A 26,893-nucleotide genomic window follows, 5' to 3' on the forward strand; every position below is an offset into this window, starting at 1 on the left:
CGGAAGTTCCCGGGCTCCGCGCGCGGTCCAGTGGCGTTGGCGCGGGCGCCGGGCGCGGGCCCAGGTCTGCCTGGTGGGCAGCGGGACGCGGCGAGCGCGCCGGGCCCGGCCCCGCAGCCATGAACCTGGAGCGGCTGCGGAAGCGTGTCCGGCAGTACCTGGACCAGGTGGGGTCGGCCGGGGACGCGGGCGGGGCTCTGGAGACGCGGTTCTGGCGGCGCGCGGCCATGCGGCCCTGGGCTTTGGTTCGGGCCGGAGCCCTGGAGGGAGCGTCGAGCGCCGGCCCTCTGCGGCCGGCAGGCCGGGGAGCGCTGGGCGCCGGGCGTCTCCGAGAGCCCGGCACGGGTCGGCGACCCCGAGCCCGGTCCGGCCAGTTCAGCACACGCTTCCTACTGAGCGCAAGTCGAGGGGTGGCCTGTGAACTTCGCTAGTAAATAGAAAACGTTTAAAGCTTGGTTGTCCTTATTTGGGCAAGTTTAAGTGAATAATGATAAAGACAAACTTCTAATGTCAAAATCAGTACTTTAAAAAGTTCGTGTTAACTACACCTCCTCTCCCTTCCCTTCGCTTGAATGAGCATCAGTGTTTAAGGAAAGACGTATTTCCAGAATCAGCAGCATCCCTTTAGTCTACGATGTCACCTAGTCTTTGTAAAATATATGTGGTCCCAATAAATTGGAAACCAAGAAGGGGAGAGAAAAGCCTGTTCAGTGTGAACTGTTAGGAGTTGAATGTGAAATATTGTTGCTGGTTGATTGCAACATTCAGAACGCTGTATTTTGGTTTGCCTTAAGTCAGATGAGTTAACCAAATTCTTCCGGAGCACTTTTCCTCTGGCTCTGGGCGAGGAAGGGGACAGGCCTGCTTTCAGCCTTCCAGGCACTAAGGTTGGGCAGATCTGTGACCCTGCCAGAGCATCCCTCCTCCCACATTGACTGGCAGCGGAGTTCCAGGTTCGCATCTAGGAGGCCTGAGGCAAAGACTGAGAGCCTCGCTGGCGATCACTTAATCAGCCACGTCCTTAAATACCTGCTGAGGTACTTCTGCAGAGTACAAATTTTTAAAAAAATCTGCCTTCTTAAATTGTATGTCAACAGTCTTCCACGGAACTAAAACTCACCTGCGATAGAATACAGAGATATGATTGATACTATACATTAAAAAAAATACTGTATTGAGATGTTGGTGTGTTATGTAGCATTAAAACCTTCTAGTAATACTAGCTATCTGTGTAAAACTGTTGAAAGAACAGGGTAATTACTGCTTTTTCTTTTTATGATGCAGCAACAGTATCAGAGTGCTCTGTTTTGGGCAGATAAAGTAGCTTCACTCTCTCATGGTAAGTGACAAATTCTATTTTTCTGATTTCTCTATCCTTAAAAGAACTTTCTACTTCACCTCGCACCTTTGACCCTTTATGTGACTTTCCCTCCAGAGGACCCCCGGGACATTTACTGGTTGGCCCAGTGTCTTTACCTGACAGCCCAGTATCACAGGGCGGCTCATGCACTTCGGTCTCGGAAACTGGACAAAGTGAGTGAGTCCAAAGGTGTTAAAAATGTTGTTAGGTTAGTATTTTAGGTATATGTTCTTTTTATGTGAACATACTTTGAAGAATATTTTAAAGGATTCAGTTTCTCTTATGAAATGTAAAGAGAAATTTCTTGTGTTTCTTTTCATGTTTCTTTTTGGTCTCAGCATGAGGCATGCGGAAGCTTAGTTCCCTGAACAGGGATGGAACCCATGTCCCTTGCGTTGGAATCGCCAGGAAAGTCAAAGAGAAATGCTCTTATTCCTAACTCAGGTCACTTTGTTTTTCCCTCCTGCCACCCCCACCCCCCATCCAGTCACTAAGTTTTGACAACACTTTTCTAAATAGCTCTGAAAGTTTTGGCTGTTCCTTTCTGTCTGATTACCACTCTGCACATCAGGCCTGTAATTTGTCTGTTTGTTGTTTTAGCCTCTCTCTTTTGTTCAGTAACATCTTTCCCACACCCCTTTCCTTGTCTCCAGTTCATCCTTTAAACTCTCACAGGGTGGTCTTCCTAAAACAGATCTGATTACATCTCTCACAGTACCACTCAGCGCTTTCTCAGTGCTTTCCTAGTACCTACAGGATTCCCTAGTGGCTCAGCTGGTAAAGAATCCACCTGCAATGCAGGAGACCTGAGTTCAATCCCTGGGTTGGGAAGATTGCCCTGGAGAAGGGAAAGGCTACCCACTCCAGTATTCTGGCCTAGAGGATTCCATGGACTGTATAGTCCATGGGGTTGCAAAGAGTTGGACACGACTGAGCGACTTTAACTCATAAAGTCAGATGCAGTCATGGACGCCCCCCCAGGTGTTTTGTGATTTCTCTCCAGTTGTCACGTAGCCACCACCACCGTCAGTGCGTGGAGTGTGTGTCCAGTCATGCTTGCTGCTCGCAGCTCCTGAGACGGGTGACAGCTGCTCACACTCAGTGCTGGGATGCTGACCAACTCCCAAGTTACCTTCTCCCCCGGAGGGGGTTTCCTTATTCAACTGGCTAGTATTTTTTCATGCGATTCTTTCATAGCTTATAAAAGAAACTATGTGCTGTACTTATGTCTCCCTTGTTACAACCTCCTTGAGGCAAGTCCTTATTCCTTTTTGAATCCTTGGTGCTTGGCAAACAGTAGGTTCATGATGAATATGAGTTAAAAAGACTTTTTTTCTCTGTGAGAGTAGAAGAGGAATCATGAAAATAACTTTGATCTCTTTTTTGTTATACTTTTCTTTTCGATCAAAGATGCATGTTATCTTGATCACTTTTTTGATAGATTAATTTCTTTTCTAGTTGTACGAAGCATGTCGCTACCTTGCAGCTAGATGCCATGTAAGTATTGCTCTGGTTATTTGGTAAAGGTTTAATGCTGTGAATCTTTGTATCCCTCACATGAGAGTGAGAATTCAGTATACTGATTCTCCATTTACTAAAAGCTGATGTGCATGAAGAAAATTCTACTTTAAATTTTAAATTTAAGTAATGAGTGGGTACAGTATTCATGACCTTTTAAAATCTTCAGTGACTGTGTTTATCTAGTATCAGAAGTCATAAGTGACAAAGGCTGTGTCTGTTTTTTATATAGTTTGCTGCAAAAGAACATCAGCAGGCTCTTGATATTCTTGACATGGAGGAGCCGATCAACAAACGGCTGTTTGAGAAATGTTTGAAGGATGAAAGTGGCTTGAAAGACCCCTCCAGTGACTGGGAAATGTCACAGTCCTCAGTAAGTAATACAGTAAGAAGTTTCAGTGACATCAGTAAGAATTGCCCACAGGAGAGGGCAAATATAAATCACCTTCTTTTACTTCAGTATGATCGTCTTAAAATAGTTGGGTTGCCAACTTACTTGATTTTCCCAACCCGAAAAGATTTTAAGACATTTCTGAGCCATTAGAAGTTGTAATTGTGTCCTCAGATGCTTGAATCTGAAATAGGCAAACTTAAGGTCTTTCTTTTCAACTTTGATGTTTTAAATTCCTTCCCACTTTTCCCTTCTTAACTGTGTTTGACGAAGTGACTTAGCAGCAGCAGCAAGAAACCTTGTTCTTTCCAGGAAGTGGTTTGATGTTACTATTTGTGTTATTTTCTGTATTTCAGTTTGTGTACTTCATACCTGCCTGAAATCGCAAATTCCTGCTGGCAGAGATTATATAATGTAATGTAATAGATAACATTCACAGCCAGATTACTAATCTGGACTGTTATTCTTTTTTTAAACAACTGTCTTGAAATGTAATTCACATAACATGCAGTTCATTCTTCAGAAGTGCATAGTACATTGGGTTTTAGTATATTTACTGAGCTGTACAATCCTTACCATAATCACTTTGAGAACTTTTTTTTTTAAAATTTCAACAAGAGACCCTATATCACTTAGCTGTTAGCCACCAATTCCTTCATATCCCAGTTACTCTTTGTAACATATCTGTGCAGGAACTTGGTTACTCTGCTCTTCACCGTATAGTGGTAGGAATACTAAACACTCTTAGGTTTTTTTTTTTTTTTTTGAAGAAACACAGTGTTTTGTGTGTGAGGAAATGCACTGATGAGCGAGTTGAGGATTATTACTTTTGGACCTCTTATACATTAACTGCTAAGAAATGCATGATTTATTTTTAATGCAGTATTTATTTTATTGAGTTTATGTTTTTTTAATAACTCACAGATACTGCATAGGTCTAAGATTCTCCCATAATGTCCTCTACTGTTTTTAATTGTGATTTTATGATGAGTCTCCTTCATCCCATTTCCAGTTAGTGGCGTCTCTGCATGCATGTGTGCTCAGGCGCTCAGTTGTGTCCTGTCTTTTGCGACCCCGTGGACTGTAGTCCGTCAGGCTTCTCTGTCCAGGGAATTTTCCAGGCAAGATGACTGGAGTGGGTTGCTGTTTCCTTCTCCAGGGGGTCTTCCCCACCCAGGAATAGAGCCCCCGTCTCCTGCATTGGCAGGCAGTTTATTTAAGCCACCTGAGAAGCCTAATGGCATCTCTGGACAACCTTTAAGCTCACTTATTTGTTTTTTGAGGTTCAAATCTAGAACATAAATCTGGTTTCTCCATCCTTTTGTTACTGGTAGTAGTGAGGTGGCTACTGTGTGAGCTGCTTACCGTGTGCTGCCTCTGGATGGTACCACCTCCGACCCTTACAGCGCCTGTGAGTTAGATGGGGAGGGGGACTGAGGCGTGAGCAGCTGGAGCATGGTCCAAGGTCACTTGGGAGCATCACAGCTGGGACTGGAGCTCGCCTCTCTCCGGGTCCCGAAGGCCAAGCTCCTGACCCGTGCTGCGCTGCTGCCAGTCCTCTAGTGCTTCCTCAGGTTCGTCCCTGAGACGCACCGTCAGGCTGTCTTCATGTTGACTCGGCGTGTGTGTGCTCTGTGAGCTGTTCTGCCGTCTTGGAGGCAGAACAAGTATGAACAAAGTAGCATCGACGCATAACCGAGTCATAAAGGTTTGTTGACGTGAGGGAGCCTCGGGAAGGTAGGTGCCAGCAGTTTTACTTTGTTTTATGTTTCTGTTAATGTGTATTGTGTCTGACACTGAGATGGAGTGAATCCTTTTAGATATTAAAAAAAAGTCTTCGCCTTCGGACAGCATATGATTTTTGATCAAAATTACTTTCAGTAGTATTGACTTAGTATGTGACTTATTTTTCCAACAGATAAAGAGTTCCATTTGTCTTTTACGAGGAAAAATCTATGATGCTCTAGACAACCGAACCCTCGCTACCTATAGCTATAAAGAAGCTTTGAAGCTTGACGTGTATTGCTTTGAAGCATTTGATCTGTTAACGTCCCACCATATGTTGACAGCCCAAGAAGGTTTGGAAACCCAGGTGTTTTTATGTTTAGCACAATTAATATTGTTTGTTTTTCTGAAACTTATAGACTCAATAGCAGGCTATGTACAGGTTTTAAATAAACCTGTTCGCTTCCTTCATGTCTTCAGACGCGAAGCATTTTGCAAAATACAGTATTGGGAAGTACTTCTTGCAGTCAGCCTCTTGATGACTTGAGGTTGTGTAAGAATTCAGGGTCTGATTCAGTGATTCCCAACACGGCTGCACTTTAAACCCCGAGGAGTTTGACAAATATTCAGTGTGTAGGTCCCGACTCCTGACCAGTCAAGTCAGAATCCGTGGTGGGAGCCTGGCATCAGGTGGTTCTAAGGTGACGCACGGGCTGAGAGCCATTGACCGAGTGTGTGGCCAGTGGTGCGAGGTGCCTGAACGAGAGAAGCAGAGAAGGTGGAGATGTGTCAACGGGACTCAGACATATTTTGGCCTGATGAGCTCTCAGCCTGTGGTTTTGTCCCCTGGAGGACATTCGGCAGTGTCTGGGGAGAGTCTGACTGTCTCAGCTTGGGGGCAGATCAGGGTGGGGGTTGGAGGTTGCCTGTGGAATCCTGTGGGTAGAGGGCAGAGGACAGCCAGCACGGCAGAGATTGTCCCCGCAGAGTCCGTCGTGCTGAGGCTGGGGGTGACGCTCAAGCCTGAGGGTGATTAGAGTTGCCTGAAGGTTCGCGCACAGCTGTTGCATGGTTCTCATCACCTGGGTCTTAGTTTTCTGTAGTACATTTGATCTTGTTGTTTTCTTTTGACTTCTGTATGCTTAGACCAAGAGTTATAGAAGAATAATTTTTGTTGCTGATTTTTTTCACCATAATTACTGAGGACATTCTTTTTTTGTTAATATTTTTTAGAAAAAGAACTTCTTGAATCACTACCTCTTAGCAAGCTCTGCACTGAAGAACAGGAATTGCTACGTTTTCTGTTTGAGAACAAGTTGAAAAAGGTAAGTTAAAATATCAAGTTAGTATTTGCTCTATATAAGTATCGTATTTCTTTCTTTAAATTTGGTCTCTTTTATGGGTTAAGAATTTAAACATTAATTTTTATTAGTTTAGCACACTTGCAGGAATACACATAGGTTATTTTAAATAATATGATTCCTAACAAAGCTTTCAAAAATATGTCTTTCTCCCAGGAACAACTCTTACTTTTATTTTTTTTTTCTTTTCCTGCCAACTTTTTAATAATGTTAGTTTCTAAATCAATGACTCTCTCATACTCTACAACTCTTACTTTTAAAAGATGAAACTGTTAGATAATGGGATGATGTGTGAAAATGAGGGTTTTTTCTTATGTTTCCTGTACTTCTACTTTGTAAAATACTTCCTACCATGGAATTCTGTGATAAAAGTGAGAAGAGAATCAGACTTGTGAAAGGAGTGTTGGTAACACTTGCAGTTGGGAGTTCGAGAGTGTCGCACCTGTCGTGTGTTAGACGTTGAAACACTCGGGTCAGGTTGAGTGTGCCTTCCGTGCTTCCCACTGAGCCATGTTTGCGTTCCTCTGTTTCAGTATAATAAGCCTAGTGAAACTGTCATCCCTGCGTCTGTAGATGGTTTGCAGGAGAATCTGGATGTGGTCGTGTCTTTAGCTGAAAGACATTATTATAACTGTGATTTTAAAATGTGCTACAAGCTGACTTCTGTGTAAGTACATCCATTTACTTTTGTGCAGGAACGTAGAGTATAGCCCGCTTTACATGAGCAGTGTGTGGGATATGCTTTCTGAATGATGTCGACTGATGGGTGTGCCTTTGCAGAGTACAGAGCGGGTGTTGGCTCAGAAGAGCAGTCTACAGACAGAGGCGTGCGCACATTTGTTGCTTCGTGTCATTAACTCGGGAGTGTCCGTGTCCATCCCCAGCGATAATGTGCAAGTTTGGGAATCCCATCCTGGCACGTGCTTTATAAAGTCGATTCTTTGTTGCAGTAGAGACGAATAAAACCCCACAGGGACTGAGCGTCAGGCTCGCTTGCCAAGCCTCCTGCCCCACCGTCAGTTCTTCTCTGTACATAGTTCACATTTGCCTCTGGGGCTGCTTAAAAGACTTGAATTCACAAAGATTTTAATTGACAAGTAGGATTCATTTAATATTTCATATCATTTTTGATCCTTCTAAATAGACCACTTAAATTATATTTGTTAATTTAAAGTAAATGTTTGTAGTGATGTTTATGTTTATTACTTCTGAATAAATCAGGATTTTCACTTTAATTTATAACCTAATCATTGCCTTAACTAAGATAGTCTGAGGATAATGGAGTTAAGAAACTAAAAATGTATTACAACCCACAGTATTGTGTGTAATTTGGAAATGACTGTTTAAATAAACATAGCTAATTGTAATGAGTGCTGTTACAAACTGTTTGTACCTACATACATAATGTGCTGCTTTAACTTTCAGAGTGATGGAAAAAGATCCTTTCCATGCGAATTGTTTACCTGTACATATAGGAACACTTGTAGAGCTGAATAAAGCAAATGGTAAGACTATTTTAAAACTAAGAATTTTTATAACAAAAATATTCTGTAACTGGAAATTTTCTCTCTCAAGTCCTGGGTAATTGCAATTGCAGGTGACAGCTAGGGGAAGAAGCGCCCGTCAGACTGACCAGTGGTCTGTCTCGTCATGGCAGCAGGACACGCTTCCTTTATCCCTACTTTCTGCTTCCTTTTTTAAATGTAATTTGTGTTCCAAGATGTCATAACTTTAGAGTGTTGGGTGGCGGTTTGCCTTTTTCTTTTTCTTGTAAAATCCATAAGAAAGCTGATATGGCAAGAGTCAGTAACTTTAGAAATTGTAAGGGGGCAGAGTTTTAATGTTTTCCATATTTTAACATTTCAGAAACATTTAGAGTTTGGACTATATTTGCCCTTAAATCTTTTAAACTGAATGATCAGCTCTGTCAAGAAGGGTAGCCAGGCACTCCAGCTCTAGGCTTGCTGCTCCAAGTACCATCCGTAGACCTGCAGCATCGCGTCTCCTGCAAGTGGCTGGGGGTGCAGGCGCTCTAGCCACCCTGGTCTTTGCGTCACTCAGGAGGAACTCACCTTGCTGATGCGATAAACTGGAGAGTTTGGTCAGCCAACCTGGTTGTGGGTGGTTGAGATGGTCTGTGATAGGCCCCTGGAGTAAGAGACGTGGGCTTTAAGACAGGCGAGGCCCTTTGAAGCAACCCAAGCACGTGAAGTGCTCTGTCATGTGCTGCTCGTCCAGGCTTCTAGGCCCTCTGAGTGCTGCCTGCCCACTTAGTACCAGGTGTGGGGTGGGGAGTAAATGACAGCCAGTGACTGCTTGTGGAGTTTCTGTGTTGCATCAGGTAAATGAATTTTGTGTCTAGGAAGAAAGAAAAGTATAAAATCACTGCTGCGAGAACACAGTGTATATCGTTGTAAAGAGTTGTAACTGGGGGAAACTCATATCTTAAAATTCCATTTGCTATGAATAATTTTATTCTTTTTTTTTCTTTTTCTCTAATGTAGAACTTTTCTATCTTTCTCATAAATTGGTGGATTTATATCCTAGTAATCCTGTAAGTAAATATAAACTTTTTTTCCTTATAGTAATTTTTTCTTACTTAAACTTTAAGAAAATACTTAACTAGTGTTTAGATAGAGGCTAAATTTAAGTTGATACAGATGTTTTATTTTAAGTTGTTGGAGCAGAATCTTCTAATGGTTATGATCATTAGAAGCAGTGTTCACTTTTTCAAATCACAAAAGTGTTTTTTTAGTATATAACTTAAAAATCTTTATTTTTTATGATTATAGGACTAATATATGCTTAGCATTTTAAAATATTTAACATACAGAAAAATTAAATACTAAAAGTGAAAGCCGTATATCTCTCATAAGCAATGTTAATACCTGCTTGGTATTTCTCCTGTTGCATGTATGATAACTTACTGAATTATGCACTGAGTGAATCATTGTGTCTTCCAAACTGCCATGGATCAGAACAAAAACATAGAAATTGAAAATGGAATCAGAAACTATGTGCTTAAGGACAAAAGTCAGGAGTCAGGGTTTAAATCTCTGAGAAGAATCTGCACCCCATAGTGGAAACCGTTTATAAAGTGGAGAAGTCAGTGCAGGAGAAGTTAGCTAACGAGGTGGAGTCTGTAGACCCAAGCTGGGGCCTCGTGCTTCAGATGCTGCAGGAACACGGTGGGAGGCACCTGGAGCAGCAGCTGTCGAGAGTCTGGTCTCTCTTCACCCGGGACCTTTCGTAGACAGCCTGTGTAGAGAAGGTTCTGTCGTGAATGAGTGTGTGCTGGACATCTGACTTGTTGCTGATTCCCAGTGCAAGGTTATGTGCCTTTGGTCATGGTGCATTTTAAACTTTTTAGGTGTCTTGGTTTGCAGTGGGATGCTATTATCTCATGGTTGGTCATAAAAATGAACATGCCAGAAGATATCTCAGGTATGAACTTACTGTCTTCCTCTCTCTGTAGTAGTGAACCTACAGGAAGTAATTTCTTCGTCATCTGCCTTAATATAGTAACTTGTAGTACTTTAAAAGCAGTATGAAAGAAGGTGTTTTCTCCAGATTTTATTCAGTTGTATCCATTGTGTTCCCTGCTCTTTATAAGATGCTGTAGAGGGAAGGGGAGATAAAAGTAGTCAGTGGTATAGACCTTGTCTTCAAGGGGCTTATGATGTATTTAAATTTTTATTTATAAATGAGAATAAATATGAATAGGGAATAATATGAAATATTTTGGGAGTTTGTTATTTACAGAGATAGTATTAACCTCTTACTATGAGGACTTTTTTAATTGTGAAATTACATGAAACTCCGAGGTCAGGGTCACTAAATGTGACTGTAGAACAGTATTCCTGGGGACGTGCCTGGTGGTCCAGCGGTTAAGACTCTGCTTCCACTACAAGGGCACATGTTCAACGCGGGGTGTGGGAACTGAGATTGCACATGCCACGCTGTGCAGCCTAAATAAATAAATAAAAAATACTTAAAATCAGAATGCTTGGCAAAGTGAACAGGTTTACCTAAGGATCTGCTGTGGTATTAGCTTGAGGAGTTCCATGCAGCCCAGTCCAGCTGCTTAACCAGTGTTATTCAATTACTCAAGTACAGAAAAAGCTCTAGTAATACCTGTGACTTCCTCCATGTGAACGGAATAGAAAACGGATCTGTGGTAAAGTTCATAAACTTTGGACCCAGCTTTGATTGCTAGACCCCATGCTGCCACTTACTAGGTATGATTCCTTGGGAGAGTTCATTCCCCTGATCCTCCCTCTGCCGTGAAATGGGGAGTGATGCATCTGTGTGCCAGGACTGTTAAGAAGCTGAGGTGACAGGAGAGGAGCCTGCGCTAGGGAGAGCGCTCGGTTTGCTGAGTGTTAAGCACTTCAGGGACATGTGCTTGTGTTTTTGGGAGCAGGATGATTCGTGTTACAGCAGTTCGCTTGGGCTGTGCTGCTTTGATTTACTGCGCTTATTCAGTGATGAATTCTATGTGAAACAGGGAGCATCTGGGTAAAAGAAATCTTAGAAAATAAAATGCTAAGAAAGTGGGAATCTCGTCCTTTATATTTTTCATGTTTTGTGATATGCTGTCTTTATTGCTCATTGTGGGTCACCTAGTTGAAGACTGTAAAACTATGTAGTCCTGTCCATCGAACCATCTGTAGGCTGTCACTTAATCTTTCCATCCTCGATATACTTAACCCTTAAAACATAAATAACCCTGAAAGTTACCAGGGTTAGATGGTGCATAGCAGGCCTTCATTAAAAGGTTGCTTCTGCCGCTGGTTATCTCCTCCACTTTGAAATGAAGCTCCTGGGTCAAGTAATGTTTATAAAGTCTATGCAGAACGCTAATGGGTTCCACTATATACCTAGGAAGTTGTGGACCTCTCCTAAAATTACTTAAAATTTTGCTTGTACTATTTAAGCATTATTTTATTTCAAGTGAATTAACACAGTGTTACATTAGTGTTTAATACATTGACAGCTTTCATTAACATAATTCTGATGTCCTTGAAATAGTCAACTTCCATAAAATTAACCTAACAACTTTAAACATTACACACATGAATGAAATTTCATCTTTTAGCAAAGCTACGACGCTGGAGAAGACCTACGGGCCGGCATGGATCGCGTACGGGCATTCGTTTGCAGTCGAGAGTGAGCATGACCAAGCGATGGCCGCCTACTTCACCGCAGCGCAGCTGATGAAAGGGTGCGCGGGACAGGCTGATGCAGCAAGTGGGATTTCGTTATCACCGTCTCGGCCACTGGGTTGCTAAAGCGTAGTGTGTCTCGTTAGTAGCTTACGCTTGTGAAGTAGCTATGGGGGCGAGAGGGAAGACAGCTGGCGTGACTTTGCCGAGTAGTTTATCCTGACCGGCACAGAGGGGCGTGCTCACGCTGGCTGAGGGAGCGGAGGAGGGCGGAAGCTGTCTCGTGCTCATACAGCAGTGGCCAGGCCGTGAGCCGGGAGGCTGCTCATATCCTGCTGCTGTGCAGAAGGTGTCTATGTGGCTTCTTTCATGATTCAGATTCAGGACTGAGCCTGCCAGGGCTGTGAATTCATGTCTGTGTTAAATGTCTTGATACTAACTGAGCCCTAACAGTATGTTGCTTTGCGGAGCAGAGTACTGCTGTTCTTCCTGTTGACTCTTTTTAGGTCTGCACTGGTTTCACTTTGCCCCATTCTCTCGTGTGGGCTGCTGCTGCTGCTGACCACAGCCTTACCTCTGATGGGGAGGTGGTGGGAGTGCCAGGGTGCCTGCTGATCTTGGCCAGTTACTCACCTCCTGAGAAATAGGAGCAACAGCAACACTTAGGCCTAGGCTGACTGAGGAGTAATGAAGAAATTTCTAGTTACAGACTGGGATCAGTTTCTGACACACAGAAAGCACTCAGTGCAAGTTAGCTACCTTACCTTGTTGCTTGAATTGCATTTGTTAGGTTTGATTTACTGGCACTCAGTTCTGCATCTATATTATTTAGGGTCCCAGCTTTTTTAAGTGTATTACATTTTCTGTGTATGACTTTGATATCTAAGTAGCTGTCCATGACACTATTATAAAAGACACAGCTCCCTGAGAATCCTAGTCTTTCAGGCTGCCATAACAGAGACCACAGACAGTGGTTTAAACAAAAGAAGTCAGGTTTCTCCCGTCTCGGAGGCTGGCCGGCCGGTTTGGTTCCTGGTGAGGGCGCTCGTCCTGGCCTTTGGGCGGCTGCCTTCTCACTCTGTCCTCATAGGGAACTCGGTCTGCCGTCCCTCGTAGGATACTAGCCCTGCTGTGTTGGGGCCCCACCTTTACACCCTCATCTGACCTTTATTATTTCCTCCTAGGCCCTCTCTCTGAGTGTAGTCACTGGAGGCCAGCATGGGGCCTAAGGTATGGGTTTGGGGGAGACATACATCAGTCTATGATCCTGACATATTACTGGTACAGTCCTCCAGATTACAGTTGTTCAACCAGTTACTGACCCACCTAAATGGTCCTCGTACCCAGTCCATCCTGTTGACCACGACTGCCAGATGCTTTCCAGTGCTTTGCTGAAGCTTGGCTCAGTGTCCGCACGTACCCCTAATGTGTCAGTCTGGCAAACTGCAGCAAATAATAACTTGCTGTGGGTTGTTTCTTCCGAGCAAATGCTAGAGTCTGCTAGTTTTATTTTGCTCTTCTGGGTGCTCACAAACCCAGAATAGTTATTACTAACAAGTAACAATTACTTCTTAGTTACTGATCAAGAGTCAAAACTAATAATTAATTATATGATTTAACACTTGTAATGTTTCCCAGTCGAGCACTTTTTAAATTAAATTTTCACATTACCTCATCAGGATAAGCATTATTTTCCTCTCCGTTTTACTTCTTCATCAGAATAGCTTTGTATTCCCTTAGCTTACTCTGTGTTTGGTTAATTGTTTGAAATTGCATACATCTGTTAAAATTTTCTTTATGACTTCTTGAGCCATTGGTTATTTAAGAGTGTTGTATAATTACCAGATATTTGTGAATTTCCAACATTTCCTTCAGTTATTTCTAATTCCAATGTGATTGAAGATCATACTCTGTGATTTCAGTGTTTTAGGTTTCTTGAGGTTCTTTACAACCTAGCGTGTCTGTCTTAGAGGACACTCCATAGCAGTCCTCCCGTGTCCGAGAGCCCCACTCCCGCCAGCGCGCTGCTCACTGCCCTGAGTCCTGCCGGGCCGCAGTGTTGTTCATGGCTTCTCTTGTTGGTTCTCCGCCTTGTGATTTCATTCATGATTGCAAGTGGGTGTGGGTTTCTCCTTGTCACAAGTAGAGTGTTCCTGTGAAACCTTTAATAAGCTGAAGTCGTGGAAAGTTTCTTTCCCATAAAAGCAGATCCCATAAAAGCAGATACCTTCTTCATATTTCCGTTGGTTAGCCAAAACGGGTGGGTCCTGCATGCCCATGAAGTGGTGTAAAGCATGTTTTCAAATGGCAGCTGATATCCTTATTGAAGTCTCCAACTGTTCTGTTGAATTGTCTTTTTCCCTCCAATTCTGGCAGTTTTTACTACTAGCTTTGGGGTCTCTACTGTTAGATTCTTGATGGATTTAGCCTTTTATCTTTGTGAAACATCCTTGGTTGTTTCTAGTAACAGATTTTGTCTGAGTTTGTTTTATCTAATGTTTAGTGTAGCCATTCCTGCTTATTTTGGTTGTTACCTGCATGGTGTATCTCTTTCAGTCTTTTCAGTTTCAACTTGAGTCTTTTGAATCTAAAGTGTGTCACTTGTAGACAGCAAATAGTTGGAACATGGTTCTATTATTGATTCTGCCGATTTCTTGCCTTTTGTTGGAGTTTTATCCGTTTGTGTATAATATAATTAGTAATAAGGTAGGATTTAGGCTTGCCATTTTGCTCTTTTTTAATATGTTACATGTTTTTTTCTTCTATTTCTCCTTACTCTTTCTTTGGTTAGATCCTTTGTAATTACCACTTTAATTCTGTTTTTTTCATATAGTACATTTTTTGAGGTTTTAGTCATTATCTTGGGGGGTTACAATGAACATCTTAAACAATCTACTTTGGATTAATACCGAATACTGACTAGAGTACTTTCCAACACTAACAGCCAGTTCTCTGATTCTCCAGACACCTGTGGAGTCCTACAAGTCAGTTCAGTTCTCACGTTGGTCCTGGGTCACTTGTCCTTCTGACTGACTGGCTGTAAATCAGGGGTTCCCACAGCTCCTCCTCGGGTCTGATTATTTGCTGGAATGACTCACAGAATTCAGGGAAGTGTTTTGTTTATTATAAATGATACAACTCAGAAGGAGCCAAATGGAAGAGAAGGGCAGTGCACGGTCCGTGGGTAGGAGTGCACGCAGCCTCCAGCTCTCTCAGGACCGTGCTGTGGTCACCAGCTCGGAAGCTCTTGGGATCTTGCAGTCAGGAGTGTTTCCAGAGTTTAGCCTTCAGCCTCCCTACCAGGAAGTCTGTGCATGGGGCTGAGAGTTCCAGTCCTCTCAGCACCTGGTCTTCTGGTGACCAGCCTCGCTCTGAGTCCCCATTAATGTAAATTGGGTGTAATCAGGAGGGGCTTGTTGTACATGACAAAGGACACACCTCTCACTCAGGGACTCCCCAGGCTTTTAGGAGGTCTGTGCCAGCAACCAGGGACAAAACCAAATGTGTTTCTTACTTTATGACACCAACTTAATTTCAGTAGGTCAAGTTCAAGAAGAGCTGCAAACAGAAATACATTTATACTGTCTTATCCTTACCTATGTGGTTATTTTGTCCAAATTGTTTTTCCCTTTGGATTTGAGTTACTGCCTAAGTGTCTTTTTTTTCAGCCTGAGGACTCCCGTTAGTATTTCTGGTTGGGCAGATCTGCAAACAGCAGATTCTCTGTTATCCATTGTTGTAATGGTTTCAGTGTGTAAAGTTTTTCAAAGAAGCTGTGAGAAGGAGAGCAGGTGTATATTTGTGTTGTTTGTTACATCGACCTTTTTTTACTGTTCCAAGTTCTCTTCATTTGTTCCTGTGAATTTGAGGTACTCTCTGGTGTTGCTGTCTTACTCCAGGACTCAGTACTTCCTCACTCCAAGGTACTGTCCAGTGTCACTTGCTTATTCCAGGACACGTTGCTTCTTGCTTCACGACTCCTTACTCCACGTGTCCTTACTCCAGTGCTGTCTGCTGTCTCTTCCTTGCTCCAGGGTTCCGTACTTTCTCACTGCAGACGCGCTCGGTGTCGCGTGCTTTTCCTCAGACACTGTCAGCCGTGCTTCCTTACTCCCAGGCAGCTTTTGCTCCCTCCACCTCATTGGTGCTGTTAACGGTAAACATTACAGTCCTGTATACGTTAGGCCTGTCAGTCAAGAGAAGAAAGGTGAAATGTAATCACCTTTATTGGCGCTCTGTTTTTTATGTGGATTTGAATTCCTGTCTGGGGTCAGTGATTGCCCGATACTCCTGCATGTGTGTGTGTGGAGGCTCTTGGTGGCACTTCTGTAGGCAGCGCGGTTGTAACTTCAGCCGTGACTCTCGAGTGGAGCCCGGGCGGTCGGTGCTCACTGACACTGTCCGACCACCTTCAGGGAAGGGTCCTCTTACTGTGACCACTGTCTGACAGCATGAAGAGATAAAGTTCAAGGAAATTAGTTCCTCTGCCTAGTCAGAGGCTATGAGAATGGAACATGACGTATTCCAAGCTCTTTAGCGAAGAACTGCTAATAACCGATGCAGTGGAAGTCCACTTGAGGGCGGGGCTGGTTCCATAGTGGGAGCGGGGACTGAGCACAGCCATGAGGGGTCTGTGTTGCTGAGTCAGTGAGAGGAACATAGTCTTGGCTGGGGGCATGGATGCGAACACATGGGACCTGCCCTTGTGCTTTACAAGGGTTTTGTTTCTGTCTTTTTACTGTAGAATGATGGAAAATATGGGTAAATAGGTTGCTGATAGATTCTAGAAGTGGCAGCTGATTATTCTAAAAGCTTATTAGATACTCATTAAATATTAGTAAATGAAGTGTTAGAAAAAAGCTAAGTGCTCTTTTTGGTATGTAAAAGTAATTTTGCAGACAGGGTTTGAAAATATGAATTCTAAAGTTGTGAGTGTTGAATATGTGAACTTTTCCAATACTTTTAGGTGTCACTTGCCAATGCTTTATATTGGATTAGAATATGGATTGACCAATAACTCAAAATTGGCTGAAAGATTCTTTGGCCAAGCTCTAAGCATCGCACCAGAAGACCCTTTTGTTATGCACGAGGTTGGAGTGGTTGCATTTCAAAATGGAGAGTAAGTACCCATGGGAGTCCTTTTGTTCCTTTTTGTAAACAGAGCAAAACCTTGATCACTAGAGTTTAACCTTAACTGGCCAGTGACTCTTAATAGATGTCTTATTTTAGAAGGAGGTGGACAGTTAAAAAGAAATAGCAACCATTACCTTGGAAGTCTTTAAAAATACTACACCCGGGTTTTGATCCCCTTCACTGTGGGCTGGCACAAGCTCTTAGGTCCAGGCCTGGACACTACAGGGTGGCCTGGAGGCACTGCAGAATCCCTTGTCATCTGTTTGTTGACCAGGAATTGGATTCATACATTTGAGAAAGATTTCTCACAATTTTGAAACAAAAATGTTTCCCTTTCAGTTATCAGTTAATCCAAAAGTTAACCAATTAGGTTGGCCCAGCCTCTGAGTTTCCTGGTCAGTGGCTGAGGCTTGCTGTTGCTCTGGATGTTTACAGAACAGGCAGTTCGGTGTCACACCGAAAGAACTGCCTGTGATCCTTTACACTAAACTACGCATACATTTTAAACCAGTAAATTAGTAGCAGTGTAGTGTTCTTTGTGGCATTGGTGTGTATTCTAAGAACTGGGTTATCTAGTCTTTATGAGTTTGGAGCCTCTTAAAATAATGTGTAGTGATGATTTCATACATCAGTTTAGTTGGAGTCTATTTTGGGCCCCTCCGCCGCCCCCCTCCCGCTTGTGCTTTTCTTGGTTATTTCACAGTTTAACATGACCCCCAAGCAGAATGCCGGAGTGCTGCTCGTGTCCTAAGTGCAGGAGGGCCGAGACATGCCTTGAATAGAGTGTGGGGTTAGACGAGCTCTGTGCAGGCGGCAGTCACAGTGTTTTTGCTGTGAGTTCAGTGTTCGTGAACCAGCAGTGTGCATTAAGTAAGATGGTGCCACACTGCAGTGTGTGGAAACAGGTGCTCTGAGCAGCTGGTGAACCTGCGAGCAGAGGGCGTGGTTCTCCCACCGGGAGCGGTGGTTCCGTGTTGGCGAAAGTGCTGTTCACAGTCTTTGTAGAACCTGATTACTGAGAGTAATGAGAATATGCTCTATCTCCCAAGTACTGAGCTCTTGTGAAGGTAATGCCATGAAAGTAATCATTTGTCTCCCTTGAATTTTAAAAAACTAATTACACATGTTTGTCTCATTTTTATTATTAGAAGAAGATAATTCACATATTTTTAAAATGTTTATATGTGCTAATTTTGAATAAACTACAACTTTTTCCCTCCCCTCTATTTTAGATGGAAAACAGCAGAAAAATGGTTTCTCGATGCTTTGGAAAAAATTAAAGCAATTGGGAATGAGGTATTCTATATAATATCTGTAAATACAGACACACTCATAAATCTGTTTAGTATTGAGTGAAGAAAATAGTATCTGTCTTGCCTAGTATTTATTAGCCTAATATTTATCATCGCAGATGTGTGTCAGTATTTGACTTATCCTGGTACGTGGTGAAAAAAGAGTGTGAGAGGGCAGTTGGCTGTCTGCTTCTTCGGAGGCTCTAGTTTTGATCTGTGGGCGTAATTGGAATGCATTTGATGATGGTTCATTGGGGAGAGTATGTGATGATCCCGGAAGGGGGTGGGCACTGTCATGTCTGACTTGTCCTTCCTTTTTGATGAACGGGTACCTGTAGCAACAGGTCCCCTTTCTGCAGGAACAGGGCCAGGTGTAATTAAAATTAGACCTGTTGTTGTTCTTCCCTACCTGGTATTTAAGATATGTTCAGATCTGTAACCAGGCTCTGGTTCCTGGGAGATGCGTGATTTTGTGCTTCCAGCTCTCTCGGATGTGAACACTGATATTACATTAAACGTGGCAGCTTTGGGCCCTGTGCACTTCTGTAGGTCAGAGGTTTGCATGTTGTTGCTCTTTGTGTCCTGATTCTTTTTATTCACACCCATGTTGTCGTATTCTGTTCTGTTACCACTTCCCGTGTCATTCTGTTCCGGCCCACAGGAACACTTACCCACAACACACATCTTCCTCAGCTGTCAGTTTCTTTTTACTGAGGAGACAGACAGAGTTCCCCTGGGCTCCCTACCTGGTGACAGCTTACTTGTCCCTGTAGACACAGCCTTGCTTACTTTGGCCTCTTGTCACATGAACTTAAGAACACCGTATTCTGTGTGTCTGCACGTTTGTGTATAAGCGGGTCGTCCGCAGTTCAGTCCCGGGTGGTCTGGATGATGTATGTGTTTCTGTTAACACAGGGCTGCACTTGTGACCCTGCCCGTTTTCAAAGTGTTGAATACCTTAGGATCTTGCCACTCAGGCTGGAGCAGTGCATCGGCATCAGTTGGGAGCTTGTTAGAAGCGCAGAACCTTGTGTCTGCCAAACCAGAATCTGCAGTTTTAGCAAGACTTCCAGGCGATTCTCATGCACAGAGAAGTTTGACATGCACTGTTGCAAAGCACAGTTGAAACTGAAATTATAACTTTGATGATTTGAAGGCACTTTGGGTTCTTGCAGATATTTAAAGTAATGGTTTAAATGCAAAAGCACAGTACTATTAAACTTTCCAAGTACCCATTAAAAAGTTTTATGAGGAGGCAAAGATAACTGTGTGACTTTGTTGCAGATGTCAAGAGTAGCCGCAGGAAAGCAGTTTGCGCCTAAGAATCATAGAGGATTTGTTTCTTTGACGTGGGCAGTGCCTCCCAGAGCTGGGCTCAGGGGAGTTAGAGGGTGTGGTCAGGTCTGCTGATTCACTTGGTCCTGACTCACGGCTGCCTGTCAGCTGTGTCCTGAGCTCTGAGCTGGTAGGCAACAGAGAACTGGCCCGATATTGCCTGCTCTTAGATCAGTGCAGATATAAATTGGCAGTAACAATGCAGTGCACAGGAAGGGCTGTGATTGAGGAAATAAAGGAACCGACACAGACTAGTGGGTGGGTCAGGATGGCCTTCTGGGTTCAAGGAAATGCACTTCAGTCCTAAAGGGTGGACGGCTGGCCAGGCAGAAGTAGGGAGCAGGGCATTTCAGGTATTGCAAAGGGAATGTGCAAAACTTCAGTATGGCTTGGGTTTTGAGTTCACAGAGAACATCAAGAAACAGGGCAGGAGGGTGAAATGTGGGTCTCCAGGGGCCTTGAAAGGACGTGAGAGTTTGCACCTCGTCTTGAGATGGTGGTGGGACAGGAGCAGCTCTCATAGGGGCGGCATGGTCAGACAAGACTTGTCAGTGGTGGGGTGGAGCTCTGGGAGGAGTCTGATAAGCAGGTGGTTCCTGGAGGGGTTGGGTCGGGGATGGCATGGACGTGAGTGGGGCACTCAGAGGCGTGATGTTACTGAGCTGGGATGATGGGAGAGAGGATAAGGTTAGCATATGACTTGTTGGATTTGAAGTGCTTGTGAGATTTCTAAGTAGAAACATGTACTAGGCAGATGGAGAATTCTGGGCTGGAGGTACAGAATTTGAACATTTGAGGCATAGATGGGCTCTTTGACAAAATTGTGCTGATAAAATGAACCTCAGAAAGTGTCCTCCAGTGGGAAAGATGGAGAAGCCGCTAACCCTGGCTCAGTGCTGTGGTAGCACCAGGGGATACCCGCAGACAAGCGAGGTCCTGCCGTGCGGACGGGCAGGGCGGAGCCGCTTGTGAGTCGTGGTCTGATGTGCTTTGTTTTAGGTGACAGTTGACAAATGGGAACCTTTGTTGAACAACTTGGGTCATGTGTGCAGAAAACTTAAGTAAGTGAAGTAAAGCATTTTTCAGAAATTTTCTTTGTGACTAAAATTTTACTTAATTTTGTGTAGCTGTTTCCATAATTTTTTTTTCTATTTCCATATTTTTGAGATCCTTTAGTTTTCTTGTACTTGGTTCTTCAGATATAGCAAGCAACTGAAGAGATGTTTTTATTACCTTTGTTAGTATAATTTTATTTTAGAAATATATTGAGAATAGTAATAACTTCTGTATTCTTGGATTAAATGCTTAACTGTTCAAAATTACTTTAGAAGAATTAGGACAGTAGCACCTAATTAAAGCCATATTCGTATCCTAATCCACTGCTTTCCTCTAGATGCCAGTTTCACAGAGTGATAACTGGTATGATATTAGATCATAATTGAGAAAGAGACTCTTTGGTTAAATAAGTTTGATAACCTTGAAGTTACTCAGAAGTTAGCAGGTTTTTCAGGATATCTTGCAGTCTTTACTATGCATGATGAACTGCAGCGTTTCCCAAACATTATCGTGCACGAAACCTTTTGTCACCAGGGTTTCTATAGAGCAAGTATTCTAGAAAATTTGGGGAAATGCTACTCCACGTGACTCCTGTGGACCTTAAAGCAAAACCATTTAGTTCCTTTAACCACCCCTGGCATGGGAAGCTTGCCTTCACCTAACAGAGGCCTTGCTGCGTGATGGGGCCAGGGCTAGGCCCAAGAGTCAAGGGTGGGATTCAACTGGTGGCCCTGTGGAACTGTCTGCACTCGGCTGGGAGACAGACTGAAGTGGATACACAGTGGATGTGAGGGGCATTGCCACGTAGACCATGACTCTAATATAGGGAGGTGTTTCTGTGTGTGCCCATCCGGGAAAACCCGCTGTACCCACTGACTGCTTCTCTCTTCTGTTCTCCCTCCTCATAGGAAGTATGCTGAGGCCTTGGACTACCACCGGCAGGCCCTGGTGTTAATCCCTCAGAACGCATCCACCTACTCCGCCATCGGCTATATTCACAGTCTGATGGGCAACTTTGAGAACGCTGTGGACTATTTCCACACCGTACGTCTTTCGTTTGTACCAAGAACTTTAAATCTGATTGAGAGTTACCACTTGTTTGAAACATCTTTTCTAGGCAATGTTTTCTTATTTCAGAGAAGTGCAATTTAAAATGTACGTTTTAAAATTCTTCAGGCAACCTTGGATTTTACTCTTTTCTTTGCAGAGAAAAGTGTATGAGTTGTCGTACAGTTCTCAGATGTGAGCCTTACCTGAGTATCTGTCAGCGCAGCTGAGCTGGGTGCACGTCTAGGGAGCCCTTTGGGAAGTCCAGTCTTTCTATTTATGACTTAAAAGTAATTGCCCAACATGAGCAGAACTGCTGCACTCGTCATTGGAACAGGCTCTCTCCTTAATCCATATGCAGTATTTCATCAAATCCAAGCCACCGTTAGTAATGAGAAAGCAAAAAGATTATGTCAAAACTTATGCTGCCATTTAAACTTTAAGTCTTTCCTGTCACTTTGGTTTTTTTGTTTGCTTAGAAAAAGTTCTCTTTTGGACATATTAGGGCATAGATTTTTGTCAGGGAGCACTCTGTTATCTACATAAAAGAAGATATAAGTGAAATTGTTAGGATATTCAGTTCTTCACGTTCAGAGTTTGGTTCTAAGTCACTTTTGTACCAAGTGATCAATATTCCTGTTTTCCCCAACATTGTGTCCACGTGCCAGTACACATTCCCCACTCAGGTGTTTCCCAGCTAGTGGCACTGGCTCTGCCAGAAAGTGTACCAGAACGTTTCTGGATAATGCCCACAACTCATTGCTTCCTTTGGGCATTCTTCAGGTGGTATGTGGTCTAGTCTGTATTACTCATGTGGCCGCCAGGCCCACACTGCTGACACAGGCGTGCTCACCACAGTGAGACCAGCTGACAGCAGTAATAAGAAGCCACCTGTTGAAAGACTTCCAAAGTTCAGATGCTAGAATTTGAAAAAACGTGGGTCTTCAAATTGATGAAATAACTGTATTTGGAGAAAAAGATAAAATATGAGAAAATACAACATTTCAAAGTTACATTAGTGAATGATAGATTTGTAACTGGTTTGCAAGGGTTGGTTAGAGATTTCAGGGAAGATGAAGTCCTGAAGTACCACCGAGATGACCAGATACTTGTTGAGCAGGAGTGTGGACTAAGCAAGTTTTCTAGTTTTTGTGACCTTTCAAATGTCTATATTTAAGTGTTACATAATGTATTTCTCTTCTGTGTTTTAATTAATACAGAAGGTTTCGCGGGCTTTTTAAAAATCCTTCTGGAGGGCAGCATTTCAAACATAAAAGATTGAATAGTGTAATGACACGCTACATACCCATCATCCAGTTTCAGCAGTTACGATAGCCACTCATGTTGTCTGTATAACAACCTCCTTTCACTGCTATCCTGAGTTCCCTGGAATATTTAGAAATGAGATCCATGGCAACGCTTTAAGTCAATCAGAAAGAAACAGATTTTCTTGTAATAACCAGGCTGAATCTTCTCTGCAGGCCCTTGGTCTTAGGCGAGATGATACATTTTCTGTTACAATGCTTGGTCATTGCATTGAAATGTACATTGGTGATTCTGAAGCTTATATTGGTAAGATTATAATTGTTCTTATTGATGTTGTAGTCCATATCTTAGATCGTTGTATATCTCTGTTTAGGTGTCTCAGATTCTCATATAAATTCTAAGTTTATTTGTCTGATCATTCTTGCTATAGTAGTATCAAGAAACTCCATTTATTTCAATGGAAGAGCATGTGGGGATTAATGATTCATGGCTTCCCTAGTGGCTCAGAGGGTAAAGCGTCTGTCTGCCCGCAATGCGGGAGACCTGGGTTCAGTCCCTGGGTTGGGAAGATCCCCAACCCAGGAGAAGGAAATGGCAACCCACTCCAGTATTCTTGCCTGGAAAATCCCATGGACGGAGGAGCCTGGTGGGCTGCAGTCCCTGGGGTTGCAAAGAGTCGGCAGGACTGAGCGACCTCACTTTGATTTGCTTTCACTTTCACTTTCTGTGTATCTGCTCACTGTAAAGTCAAGTACTTGCTATATTCACTTTCTATGTATCCATTCACTGTAAAGTCAAGTACTCGCTTTATGCAAAATGCCATTTAGAACATGGGTGATACACAAGAGTCAGTCTATCTGCATAACTGAGAAATCTTGAGGGGTTTTTCTAATAAGTAAATGCTTTACTGTTTTACAATGCAGAGTATAGCATGTTAATCTTGGCACTTCAGTGGACTGTTAAATTGCCTTATGTTCACATTTCAATGCTATGTAATTTTTCAAATTTTTATAAATGATTAGCAAGTCATAAGGTAAGTTGGTATGGAGTTGTTGGAAAAGACCCTGATGCTGGGAAGAATTTAGGGCAAGAGGAGAAGGGGGTGACAGAGGATGAGATGCTTGGATGGCATCACTTACTCAGTGGACATGAGTTTGAGGAGACTCAGGGAAACAGTGATGGACAGAGAAGCCTGGCTTCGGTTCGTGGGTCACAAGGAGTTGGACACGACTGAGTGAACAACAGCAAGAACTGCAGAGGTAAGTTGGTGTGGAGTTGTGGCCCTTAGTCAGGAACACTGTAAAGGAAAGAATGCTGCAGTGAGGTTGCTTCCTGAGATCTTGGGGGGCGAAGACTTCTCTAACAGGATGTAAAAGCCTAAGGGGAAAAAGTGTTAAAGTAGGCTTCAATAAAATTAAAAACTTGAGAGCAAACAGGCACACTAGAGACCAAGAGAGGTCCCTTACAACATATACATTCATCAAGGAGCTTGTCTATATGCAAAAAATCCTACACATAATCCTACAGTAAGAAAAAGTGTCATCAAAAATGGGCAAAATACTTGAACAGGAGTTTCACCAAAGAAGATATTCAGAGAATTACAAGCAAATGAAGGTGCTCGGTGTCATTACTTAGCAGGAGAGTGGATAAAAGCCATGATAAGGCATTGCTATAACTTGCCAGAACGGCGAGAAGAAACAAGTACTGGTAGTACTTGGGGTTGGTGACGGCGCAGAGCAGCTGGGACTCTCGCATGTTGTTATTGCTGGATTATAAATAGGTCAGACTCTTTGGTAAACCGTTTAACAACACGTTTGCTGAAGTTAAACAGGCCTGTTGTTGCCCAGTGCGCAGCTCTGGCCAGCAGAGGCATGCCGTTTCCCACAGCCCTCAGGTTGGGTGGTGACTTGTGTGCTGGGCTTTCACTTGGCAGGGCTGGCGGTCTAAGATGGTATCATGCACAGGGGAACCACTGACAGAGCTGGGCTCCTCCGTGGGTCTTTACCCCAGGCTTCTTTATAGCATGGTGGTCTCAGGGCCTGAGGCAGAAGAACTAAAGTTTCAGGGCCCCCTGTAGGCTACAGTTTGCACAAAACCATTTCTATCACATTCTTTTAATCACAGTGAGTCACGGGTTCAATCCCTGATCCAGGAAGGTCCCACATGCCACGGGTAGTTTATTCATTTGGAGCCCCTAAGCCCATTTGCAACGACTGAGCTGGCGCTCTAGCAGAGCGTGGGAGACGCGACTACTGAAGGCTGCGCTCCCAGAGCCCGTGGTCTGCCACAGGAGCAGCCGCTGCGGTGAGAGGCACGCCCTCCACAACCAGAGAAGAGCCTGTGCAGCAGTGCAGACCCAGCACAGCCCAGAATAAATGCATGAATGAAAACTATTAAAAAATGTCTGGAGACCCAGTACTAGAATGGATGTTTGCCTGCCCTCTTAGAGGTCTTACAAAAGGAGATTTCTAAGGTGGTTCATTACATGTTATTTTATTGAACATATAATACGTTACATTCGGGTGTACAGCATAATGATTTAATATCTGCATTGTAAAATCACCACCACAGTAGGTCTAGTTAACATCTGTCACAACACAGAAACATTTTTTTCTTGAAATGAGAACTTACAAGGTAAACTCTCAGCAACTTCTGAATATGTAAAAGGGTGTTATTAACTGTAACTGCCGTGCTGTGCTGTTTTTATCTTTAGCAGACTTGTGTGTTATCTGTCAAGACATCTGTTACTGAAAGCTATTAGTTTGAAGCCTGTAAAACTATCAAGTTGTTCACGTCAGAATAGTTGAACCTGTGCTAAGACACTTTAGTCGTGTCCGCCTCTTTGTGACCCCATGGAGCAACCTGCCATGCTTCTCTGTCCATGGGGTTTTCCAGGCAAGAATACTGGAGTGGGTTGCCATTTCCTTCTCCAGGGGATCTTCCCCACCTGGGGATTGAGCCAGCGTCTCTTGGTTCCCCTGCATTGGCAGGCAGATTCTTTACCAGTAGTGCCACCTGGGAAGCCCTGATAGAGCTGGGCCTCTCCGTGGCCCATCCATTATTCTTACAATTTTGATTTGTGGAAAATCAGTGTGTTTCTCTGGGCCTGGGACTTGTGACTGTACTCTGGCCAAGTGCCAGCCAGGAGTTCTCCATCTGCAGCTGCTGAGGAGGTCCTGCCCACAGGCTCCTGTTGGTGCTGACTCCTTTGAGGGTAGGAGGTGGCTGCTGAAGCCCTGGAGCTGAGCCTGCCTGTGCTTCTGGGAGCCTTCCCCATAGTCTGCCTTCATCATAAAGACCCATGGGGCAGAGAGATATGGGAACATTTTCGTTAGCTATGCATGTGCTCTTAGAAGGACATGTGACCCAAATGATAGAGCAGTGTTACGTATTGCTGGAAAGGACACATGGGATTTTCTGTGTTGTTCTTACTGTGGTGTGTCTGTCTTTTTAGGAGCAGATATCAAAGACAAACTAAAATGTTATGATTTCGATGTGCATACGATGAAGACATTAAAAAACATTATTTCACCTCCGTGGGATTTCAGGGAATTTGAAGTAGAAAAACAGACTGTGGAAGAAGCAGGGCTTGCACCACTAGAAACCTCAAGGAAAACCCCAGATTCCAGACCTTCCTTGGAAGAAACCTTTGAAATTGAAATGAATGAAAGTGACATGATGTTAGAGACGTCTATGTCAGACCACAGTACATGATTCCAGACTAGTCCCAGTTCCCCTTTGTCTTAGAGTAAGTCTTGCCTCTCATCCTTGTCTTAAACATTTCCAGTTTCTCAACATGCATCCGGACCCCATCTCTGCATTTAGGAATGGATATTTGCCTTAAGAGATTGGATTGCACAGTTTTGCAACAGATGTTTTCTGAATCTACAAAATAGTAATGCAAAGTGAAATAAAGAAGGTAAACCATCTCTCATGTCTTTTTTTCAACAGACTTTTATTTGGGGCTAATTTTGAACTTACAGAAAATCTACAAAGATAGTACCAAGAGCTTCCATATGCTCTCACCCAGTTCTCGTATTTTTAACATCTCATGAGGCTGTGAGACTTTCATCATAACTTAGAAATCCACCTTGGTTTTCAGTAACCAAACTCCAGGCGTTTGGGATTTCACCAGTTTTCTTATGAATGTCCTCTTTCCACATCTGCATTTGGGAGGCCTAGGCTGTCAGATCTCTTAGGCTCCTTGGCTGTGACGATGTCTCAGACCTTGTCTTTCATGATCT

General features: G+C 43.4%; 1 protein-coding gene across 2 annotated transcripts; it reads left to right on the forward strand.

Moving 5' to 3' along the window:
• CDC16 (cell division cycle 16) lies at positions 1-26,578 on the forward strand. 2 transcript variants are annotated; one of them, XM_061435485.1, is made up of 18 exons: positions 1-167; positions 1,285-1,339; positions 1,436-1,533; positions 2,819-2,857; positions 3,111-3,251; positions 5,188-5,347; positions 6,228-6,319; positions 6,889-7,022; positions 7,781-7,860; positions 8,860-8,909; positions 9,726-9,799; positions 11,454-11,579; positions 16,487-16,639; positions 17,886-17,949; positions 20,280-20,341; positions 21,245-21,380; positions 22,865-22,955; positions 26,104-26,578. In XM_061435485.1, exons 1-18 carry the CDS (start codon positions 120-122, stop codon positions 26,361-26,363), a joined length of 1,863 nt encoding a protein of 620 aa, XP_061291469.1. In that variant the 5' UTR covers positions 1-119; the 3' UTR covers positions 26,364-26,578. The 2 variants fall into 2 exon arrangements, with proteins under 2 accessions (XP_061291469.1, XP_061291470.1); XM_061435486.1 differs by lacking the exons at positions 1-167; positions 1,436-1,533 and having other exon boundaries at positions 1,321-1,339.
• The last annotated feature ends 315 nt before the right edge of the window (positions 26,579-26,893 follow it).

Source organism: Bos javanicus, chromosome 12 (genome assembly GCF_032452875.1).
Source record: "Bos javanicus breed banteng chromosome 12, ARS-OSU_banteng_1.0, whole genome shotgun sequence".
Classification (NCBI taxonomy): domain Eukaryota; kingdom Metazoa; phylum Chordata; class Mammalia; order Artiodactyla; family Bovidae; genus Bos; species Bos javanicus.

What these genes read in the sequence shown, in the direction of transcription:
- CDC16 (XM_061435485.1), top strand. Translation starts at nt 120, where the DNA reads ATGAACCTGGAGCGGCTGCGGAAGCGTGTCCGGCAGTACCTGGACCAG. An exon ending in AGTAGCTTCACTCTCTCATG is followed by an intron (nt 1,340 to 1,435) that starts GTAAGTGACAAA and finishes CTTTCCCTCCAG; the next exon opens with AGGACCCCCGGGACATTTAC. An exon ending in GGGAAATGTCACAGTCCTCA is followed by an intron (nt 3,252 to 5,187) that starts GTAAGTAATACA and finishes TTTTTCCAACAG; the next exon opens with ATAAAGAGTTCCATTTGTCT.